Source organism: Rattus norvegicus, chromosome 3, assembly GCF_021556685.1.
Source record: "Rattus norvegicus strain SHRSP/BbbUtx chromosome 3, alternate assembly SHRSP_T2T, whole genome shotgun sequence".
Classification (NCBI taxonomy): domain Eukaryota; kingdom Metazoa; phylum Chordata; class Mammalia; order Rodentia; family Muridae; genus Rattus; species Rattus norvegicus.
The window spans coordinates 161,105,643-161,114,812 of record NC_141536.1 but is presented as its reverse complement, the minus strand read 5'-3'; the positions used below and the strand labels follow the sequence as shown (position 1 = coordinate 161,114,812).

The 9,170-nt window shown below is 53.8% G+C and overlaps 1 protein-coding gene across 2 annotated transcripts; it reads right to left on the bottom strand.

Moving 5' to 3' along the window:
- Positions 1-608: 608 nt before the first annotated feature.
- Positions 609-8,517, bottom strand: Tfap2c (transcription factor AP-2 gamma). 2 transcript variants are annotated; one of them, XM_087653478.1, is made up of 7 exons: positions 6,881-8,517; positions 6,211-6,696; positions 6,041-6,092; positions 4,357-4,573; positions 3,815-3,933; positions 1,961-2,105; positions 609-1,111 (listed from the first exon to the last, which is right to left on the bottom strand). In XM_087653478.1, exons 1-7 carry the CDS (start codon positions 7,052-7,054, stop codon positions 826-828), a joined length of 1,479 nt encoding a protein of 492 aa, XP_087509604.1. In that variant the 5' UTR covers positions 7,055-8,517; the 3' UTR covers positions 609-825. The 2 variants fall into 2 exon arrangements, with proteins under 2 accessions (XP_087509604.1, NP_958823.2); NM_201420.2 differs by having other exon boundaries at positions 8,230-8,492.
- Between the last annotated feature and the right edge of the window lie 653 nt (positions 8,518-9,170).

The window sequence follows — 9,170 nt, the reverse complement described above, 5'->3', positions numbered from 1 at the left end:
GCGGAGCCTCCTCGGGGACTTGGGGATGACAGGCGCTGCTGTGTGCCTACCCTCTTCAAGTTTACGTGGGAAAAAAAACCAAGATATGAAAATAAATATGCAAATAAAACTTCTATACCTTAAAGGAACAGGACCATTTAAAAAAAATTCTACTATCTAAAGAATCTTAAACTTTCAATATTTCAATATTTCTTTCTTAAAGAGGAAGGAAACACAGGGAACAAGCAGCAGGTTTTGCTTTAAAGTTCCTTAAAAACAGGGGACTCCTTTTTTGAATGAGGGGCTGGAAGGCTGTCACATAGCACTGGTAAGTGGCTGCTTAGAACATCTGACCTTTGCCTCCTACCAGAAGGTGTGATCGCTGAGGAGGTAGGGAAAGCTAGATAAATACTAATATTTTTTTTTAGATAAATATCTTAGTGGACATAAAAGCCAGCCATTATCTAAACACTGAAAAAGAAATAAGTTATTTTTTATGATTGATCGATCCCTTTATCTTCCTCCCATGCACCTGCTACGTCAGCAGCTAAGCGTGGAGTTTCTGTCAGACCCGGGAGTTTTCACAAAGGGGTTCCAAAACTCATAGCACCTTTCAGAGAGGGAACGGATTTCCAAAAAAACAATGTTTAATGAATAAAAGAACCAAACCAAGTAGCTTCGGGATAGCATGTCCAGGGTTAAATGGAAAAGTCACAAAGACTCCAAGAGGGCAGAGGTCCAAAGTGAGGTGGGTGGTAACCGCCCCGATGAGGGCTTCCCAGGCTGCCCCAGTGGAGGGGGCTTGGGTCCTCTCTCCTTCCGCTTTCTGGCCTCCTCGATCCCACTTTACTTCCGGTGCTTTTCCATTTTCTCCATCGTCTTGTTGGAATCAGCCGGACTCTGCTCTCCCGGGTTCATGTAGGACTTGTCGATGGTGATTAGGGCCTCCTTGATATAATTCTGCACAGCAGAGACCGCTGCGCAGATGGCCTGGCTGCCAAAGCCATGAGTTATCAGGCTGAAATGAGACAAGCAGTTTTGTATGTTCGTCTCCAAGACCGGGGTGGGCCTGCTGTTCCCGTTGGGCGTTCGGTCTTGATGGAGGAGGTCAGTGAACTCCTTGCACACTTGCCTGTGAACACAGTAGGAGAATGTTACCCAGCTCTTGACAGAATAATAAATCCCCACTCCCGATCATCCCCAACCCCAATCCTATTAGGATAAGCTGAGAGTGGAGAACTTAGCATTTCTGAGACAGTCTCCAAAGATGGGAGGTGGGCCTTGAACCCACCATATACCCAAGAATGGCCTTGGATTTATTACTGCCACTACCTCCCCGGTATGAGATCACAGGTATTCGCCTCTACCCTACTCTTGGTTTATGCAGCAGGGAGGATCAAATGTGGGGCTTGCATGCATGCTAGGCAGGCACTCTGCCAAGTAAGATGGCCCCGCCCCCATGAAACCAACATTAACCCCTTGAAGGCCATGCCCCTGTGCTTAGCACCTGTCCTGTGCCAGGCTAGGGATCAAGGGCTTTCCCAAACCCTATCTCATTTAATCCAGACTGCGATGAGAAGACTTGTGGCTTAAGTCCAGCCACCTCAGGACCAATCTATGTAGCCCAGGCTGGCCTTGGAACTCACTTTGTAGCTGAGGATGACCCTCAACGTGTTGCTGTCCCTTCCCAAGTGCTGGCATGTACCATCATGCTTGGCTTTTATGGGTAGCTAAGGCTGTGGGCCGAGCTCCATGCATACTAGGCAAACCCTACTGAGCTACAGGAATTCTTGCACATACCCAAGTGCAGTCAATCACCAGGGTGCTGTGACTGCTGTGATGTCAGCAGCTCTGTGCCACCTAGGGTGGAGCAATTCCTTCCTCTGAACTCTATTGGAGATTCCCGCAAAGCTCTGGCCAGTGCCCACTACAGCAGCTTTTGAGTTTCGAGCCCCAGGGTCTGTACGGGCCAAATACTCACTGTGCTGCCAACAACACACTCTTCCTAGCGGCCATCTCGTTCCGTCCCCCAAGATGCGGTCTGGTTAAATAGTCAGCCACTGCTTTACTGGGAAACTCAGCTTCGCAGACGTAGGCAAAGTCCCGGGCTAGGTGGACGGCCTCGCCTGTAATGGCAGCAGGTTGAGAGTGTAGAGCGGCTGTGGTCAGCAGGGTCACTTTGTTTTCTAACGGGGCGCGCTGACCCATCATCAGATGCTCGCCTGTCTGTTTTCCTTAGTTGTCCACATAGGGACATGTGCGTGAGTGTGTGAGATGTCTCGAGTTTGAGGTCACAGGGTCTCTAGTGTCTGCTATGCTTCCTAAGGTGGAATCTAACATCTTTTACTGCCCACCCCTCCCCACCTTGGCTTTTCTAGACAGGGTTTCCTATGGCTGTCCTGCAACTCACTGTGTAGACCAGGCTGGCCTTGAACTCACCGAGATCCACCTGCCTCTATCTCCTGAGTGCTGGGATTAAAGGCGTATGCCACCACAGCCTGGCTTGGTCATCTAAAATCTTGCTTTCGAGACTGGGTCTCTATCACTCACTATGTAGCCCTGACCAGCCTGTAACTTGCTCTAAATCAAAAAAGAAAAGGGGAAAAAAAGAAGTCAAATTCTGGGAAGGTAAGGCAGGGGGCTCTGTTCATTCTAGGCTACACAGCCAGCCTGGCCAAGGAGACTCAGCCTCAAGACAGTGAATAGGAAGAAGCCAGTACGGCCGTGTCACACAAGAGCCCGAAACCCTGGCACTCCGGAGGCTGAGGTTCAAGGCTGAGATGGGACTCAGGAGGAGTCAGAGGTCCTGGGTTTAACCAGCAGTCCTAGGAAGCGGGAAAACAAAGCCCCAGTCCAGGTCCAAGTTTTAGGGGTGTTAGGAGTAGGGAGAAAGAGTAACAGAGACAAAAATAATTTCTTCTTCAAGTAAAGGCAACCTGGCTTCAAGGCTCCAGGCTGTGGAGTGGCCTGAGGTGAGTCAGAATCCAAGCACCAGCCAGTGTTGCATTGGGACACCTACTTTCTTATTTAAACGTCTCAGAGTGGCTAGTAAGGAAGCCTGGAAAAACCTTAGTGAGACACCAACCCCACACTCCATGCAAGACAGCTGTTCTCAGTCAGGCCTTTCTGCTTGCCCTGACCTCCAAAGGCGCAATGAAAAGGCATGGGGGGTCCTGCCAAGTCCCTTTCAGCACGAGTCACGCCATGCGGCAAGAAAAATAAAGTGTTCAGACAGCTCTGCTCTGGAGACCTCACTTCTTGAGGCCATCCTTAGCCTTAAGTCAGCCAGCATCCCTGGGGGGCAGGCAGGCCTACAACAAAGGGGCCCAGGGGCCTAGGCTGAGGCACCTGTGTTGAGCCCACCTTCCTGGCTTGGAAAACAATGTACTCCTCGCTTTTCTCTTTTTAAGTATTTACTTTCTCTTTAAAGGCTAAAGAGAGGCATTCTTGGCTACCTTCCAGACTGGGGGACAGGTCTCCATTCAAAACCTGGACTGACACAGCTATGACCTCAGGAATGGAGAAAGGAGCTCGTTTGTGGACTGTGGGTTTCATTCCTTTTTTTTTTTTTTTAAAGCCCCCCCCATGGAAGGAAATAAATGGCAAATTAAGCCAGCGCCCATTGTGTACACTGAGCAGGATCCTGGTACCCCACAACTGAAAAATAGACCCGGGAACAGCAATGCTGACTCCCTGTGGGTCCATCATTGATGGCCTGGCACCTTTCAAAAGCTAGTTCGCTTCACGGGGAACAGTTTTGCCAACTCCCATATGATTTCATAGGTTCGGAAAAAATGAAAGCTTTGGTAAGCTTTGGTGACTGAGCCCCACAGACCTTCCACGAGAGATGTGAGGAGAGTGACATGGGCGGCTTTCCGTCTCCCAGCTGGAAGGTTCAGCCCAATTTTGTCCAACTTCTCCCTCAAGGACCGGCCTCCATTTTTGGATTTCGCTCTTCATGGAAAGAGAAAGTTGGCTAACTTTCCAAACAATCAAATGAACGGACAAACAAACAAACCAACCGGACTCCCCCCCCCCCTTAAAAATCTCAGAATCCACTAGGAGGGGTGCAGAAAAATCTTCACTTAGGATTGTAGCAGTAAACTCCCCCAGGGGGACCAAACACTCGAAGCCACCCCTCCCCTCCATGCAGCTGCGGCCTTAATCCCAACCAAATGATAACCTGTTATGCTGTTTCAGCACCTTCTGCATTTTGGCACTTTCAAAAAGAAGATACGCACTAAAAAGCTCTCTTAACACAGATTAGAATTCAGTGTTAAGATATAAAAGTTACATAAATGTTAAAAATACCTCCAGGCCCTTCTCCATATTCACCTTCAACTACCCAACCCCCAGGGGGCCCTGAACAAGTGTCACCTTCTGAGCACGCCTCCCAGGAGCGAGGCATTCAAGCATTCCGGTGGTGACAGTCGCCTCTGTACCTCAGCCACGGTTACTTTGTACTTCGAGGTGGAGCTCAACAGGGAGAGTCTTCCAGGAACGGAGCAGAAGACCTCGCTGGGGTTCATGACCGCTCCAACTAGGTCCTTCTGGCAAGGGAGGCCCAGAGGGTTCTTGGTCATTGAAATGGGTCCTGTGGGGGACAGAACAGGTTTGCCATTAGAACCAGATGGGGCAGAGAGACCTTTCCAAAAGGGCAAACCAAAGCCGGGGTCCGCCTTCAGAGAACGCCACACAGAGAACTATGTCTTGCAAGAAGGCTTTTAAAAGCCATATCCTTTCTTCCAAGACTGGAATCTGAAATCATGAGTTAACACCTCCAGACCTTAATTAGTAAAGATTCCATGCATGAAGTTGGTGCGCCTCTCTCTCCTCCCTCCCCCCCCAGCCCCCGTTCCTGGCCACCACAGTAATCTGTTTAATTAAAGCATTTGCTTTCAGAAAAACCGCTTTAATACCAAATAAATGGCATCCTCCCCCTCCCCCCCCCAAGATGAACTGAAATTACGGGATGTGTTTAGATCATCGCCAGACCCCTCGGGGCAGCTGACACCAGGGAATTCAGGAATATGGGATTAGCCAGATCTGCTTAGGTCTGCTCAGAAACAGTTTTCTTTTCAGGTTTTTCTCTCCGAACCTCTCCCAATTTACTAATACAGTTCACAATCTCAAGACCATAACTACCTGTAATTTAGGGCGATTCCATATCCGGTAACCGTGTCAGTGTATATAACTTAAGCAAGAGCCACCCACTCACTGTAATCCGATTCCCCCCATCTCCTCCCTCCTACAAACCCCTCATTAAGGCAATATTAGGAGAAACCTATTAAGTAGTGTCAGAATTAAGAGCCTCTCCGATAGCTGTACTCGACAGAAGGAATAAATCTGCCCTATGCAAGCAAGAAGGCCCAGCCGTGAGAAGTTCTTGCTGCCAAGCCTGACACCCCCGTTCAATCTCTGGAACCCACATAGTGGGAAGCAAAAAACCGACTTCAGCAGGTTAGATTTTGACCCCCGTAATAAATGTACCTCTAAAAAGTAAAATCAGGTCGATTTGTTACAAAATAAAGACCGTTACGGAATCAGAAAATTAAGGTACTGTTTGTTATCTTTTTTCCCCCCTTGTTTTTTTGGTTTTTTTTTTTTTTTTTTTTGGTTCTTTTTTTTCGGAGCTGGGGACCGAACCCAGGGCCTTGCGCTTCCTGGGTAAGCGCTCTACCACTGAGTTAAATCCCCAGCCCCTTCCCCCTTGTTTTAAGTTAACAGTTTCCCACCTATGATGCCAGCACTAGGAAGGTTGAGTTAGGAGGCTTACAACGAGTTCAAGGCCACCCCGGGTTGCGGAATGAAACGTTTTGTTTCAAGAATACCGCCACCACCAACAACAAAAAAAATCTTTTAAAATTTACAGCTTCTTTTCGTTCAGGTCAGGAACTGACTTCCTACTGGTTCAAACAGGATCAGAAGTAGTCAACATCAGGCCCCTCCCCCACTGGACGAGCCACGTTGGTCAACTTAATACCCCCGACCCTGCAGAAAGGGGGCAACTTCGCTGGTCAGAGCCACGTGTTAGACACAAGAGGCAAGAGTCAATGTTTACCTTTGCGAATGACAGTCTGATCGTGTAGAAGCAGATGCGGGTCGTCCACGTTCTGGGGGAGAGGTGGGGAGGAATGACAGTTTCTTTTAAGTTCGAAGGAAGGTGGAAAGACTGAAGGATACCATAAGGCAGAACCTTCGGGCCCCCTGCCTCCCGCCGCCGCTACTCACCTGCACCTCCTCAATGGGGTGAGCCATCTCGTGCAGCCCTAGGTTCTCAGCCAGGCCGGCGGCTTCCAGGGCGTGCGCGTGAGGCAGCAGCAGATCGGAACGGCGGTAGGCTTCCCGCCGGGAACTCACCGCGCTCCCCTCCAGCCCTGAAATATGGGGTATAAGACCTGCAGAGCGGCCGTGGTGCGAAGCCAGGCTAGAGCCCTCCTGACTCTGTCGACCTGGCCAGGCCTGTTGCTGGCTGCCGGTGGGCGCAGGCTGGTGCAAGGGGTTGATGGCGGCAGCGTAAGCCTCTCCCAAGTGCGAGTAATGATCGGCGGATTGCGAGTATGCCAACTGCTGGTAGGGCGGCGGGAAGTAAGGAGGCGGCTGGTACTCTGCAACCCCGGTGTGCGAGAGAGGCGGCGCGGGACTGTAGAGATGCTGTCCCGCAGATGAGAGGTGAGGGATGCGAGGGTTCCCATTACTGCTCGCGTCGTGGCGATCCTGGGAGAGAAACAGCAGAAACCCGGTTAGTACGAAACCCTGCTACAGCGAACAGGCAGGCCAGGAGAGGGGCACCTATACGCCCCACCAAGCTCGTGCCACCCGTCTCAAACCGCCCCTGAGCCCGAGGCCACCCGGGCACAATGCGCTCCAGGGACTTCGTTGTGAACCATCGGTCTAAGACCTGAGAGAGCGAGTCCTTCAAGCACACTGGCGAAGGCTCCCGTGCTTCGTCGCTGGCGGCGCTTGGAGGTGCCAAGGGCGCGTTCCGGGCCACGGCACGGTAGCCGGTGCCGCCGGGGGTCGGCGTGCGGCGGCCTCGGCGCAAAGCGCCCTTGCTCATCAACCCTCCTCCCATGCCGCGGCGCGCCAAGAACAGTCGGCGCGGATAATACGCAACGCCGACGAAGGGCACGTTTCCCCCGCCCTAAGGATCATCCCCCTTAAGAGGCGGCAACGCCGCGGAAGTGACACTCCCAAGGTAAGGCCTGATAGGTAAAGTCGTCCAGAGAGGCTCGGGCGCCAACACGCGGGACCGGGAGCTGTGATCCTTGCTAGTCAAGCCCGTGCCTTCTGCGCCTTTGGAAGTGAGGTCTTCCGGACCGGCCACGGTCAAGGTTCTCACACATCCCGGTGTAGAGAAGGAATGAAAAGACTCTGCCAAATTGGGCAACCTTTGCCTGCGCACGTCCCCTCGCCTCAAGGCGGTCAGACTTAATTCCTAAAAGATGTGTCTTCATCAGTCCCAGGGGTCAGAAGGGTAGCAGGGACGCAGGAGCGGGGCACTGTCGCCCCCTAGCGGAAGCGCCCGGGCGTGCACGCAGGGGCAGCCCCTCGAGGTCTTGCGGGCGCGGTGCGCTCCCGCAGCCTGGCCGCTCGGGCTCTCCTCTCCACGCTCCCCGGTGCTCGCCTCGCGCCGCCAGAATCTTCTTCCTCTTCCCGCTCGCCGCCTCCCTCCCTCCTACTCTCCGAAACTCTAGCTCAACCTGTCCGACAGGCTAGAGTACTCGCGAGCGCTCAAGGCCCCATCTGGCCTCACCCCCACCCCACAGTCCCCAACCCCCACTTCTCTTGAAAACCAGGCTGCAGTTGTTTGGACTTTTTTTTTTTTCTCTCTCTCTCTCTTTCTCTCTTCTTTCCCGAGGAGGTAGCGGGGCAGGTGACAAGCCTTCCTTGGAGGAGACTCCGCAAAGGTGTCGCTGGCAGGGAAGCCTCCGTGGACACTGGACAGACTTCGTGGGAAAAAGCCACGTTTGAGAGTCGGATTCGGGGCGCTCTTCGGGGAAAACGGAAAGGAAGGCCGTGCGCTTCGGAGGAACCCACTGTTGAGCTCTCTGGGTGGGCCTGCCACGCTCTTGCCAGGCCTTGTCCCCGAGGGACAAGACCAGTTTCAACAAGGGGCCCAGGAGATGGCCAAGGACTGGCCCTCATCCCTCCCTAAGGCGAGGACTCCGCGCGGAACGTCCCCAGCCTCGGCCGGCGGCCCCGGACACCGCTGGGCCGGCAGGGCTACGGTCCCTAGCCCCCGCTCACCTCGCAATCCTCTTCATACTTGACATTATCTGTTATTTTCCACAACATGGCGTCCGGCGTCCCCCAAAATAGTCGCCAGTTAAATCCAGGCTCCCCCCACCCCCCGAGCGGTAAATCCACAATCGGGGTCACGGTGGCCAGGCGTCTGCCGCCGCCCCCGCCGCGCGCGGGCCTCGCTGTCCCAGTCACTGGTCGCGCATCGGTGGCTGTGCACGTAGATGTGGCCGCGGTGGGTGTGTAGAGGCCGCAGCGGTGGACCGGAGAAGCCTCACCCTCACAGTGTGTCCAGGCGATAGCCGGGGGACCCGAACGCCTTAATGGGAAGGAAATTATCATAACTCCTCCCCGGGGGCCGGCACCGAGGCCCAGGCGCCGGGCGGGGCAGCCCCCAGCCAGTCCCTGCCTAGCTCCGCCCCGCACCCTGCCTGGCGGCTTGCAGGGCCTGGCGTCGCGAGGGGTTTGCAGGGGCATCAGTGGGCGGTCTCTTGACAACCGCAGACCTGCCAAGCTTGGGTACCCGAACGCGGCTTCCTTTGCCAGCCTGCCCCCTTGCACACCTGAGATAGGCAGAGCCGACAGCTGGGATTTCCCCACCTCGAGAACCTTCCTAAAGATGGATGTCACTTGAGAGTTTGAAGACGCCCCATTCCGGGGTGTCTCAACTCCTGGGGTTCCCTGACACCTCACCCCAGCCATTCCCTAGTGTCTCCCTCCCCCTCCCCCTCTCCCGGGGTACTTTACTGTCCAGCCCACTTCGGGAGGGGTTCTGAGAAGGAGCCCGCTCCTCCAGCTCCAAAGAGGAAACTCACAGTAATATTTGCTCAGAATAGATCGGACAACCGCGTGCCGCCGCTGTCGCCCGAAGCTGTATCTGGCTGAGGGCCGCGGCTGGAGGAGACCCGAGCTTCCCCGCCCAGGCCCATCCCTGCTGCGATGCCCAG

Excerpts from the sequence above, each read along its gene's own strand:
- Tfap2c (XM_087653478.1), bottom strand. The coding sequence starts at position 7,054 with ATGGGAGGAGGGTTGATGAGCAAGGGCGCTTTGCGCCGAGGCCGCCGC. Across the intron at positions 3,934-4,356 it reads CTGGGAGGCGTGCTCAGAAG|AGCGAAATCCAAAAATGGAG; the intron begins GTGACACTTGTT and ends CTTTCCATGAAG. Across the intron at positions 1,112-1,960 it reads AGTGTGTTGTTGGCAGCACA|GCAAGTGTGCAAGGAGTTCA; the intron begins GTGAGTATTTGG and ends CTGTGTTCACAG.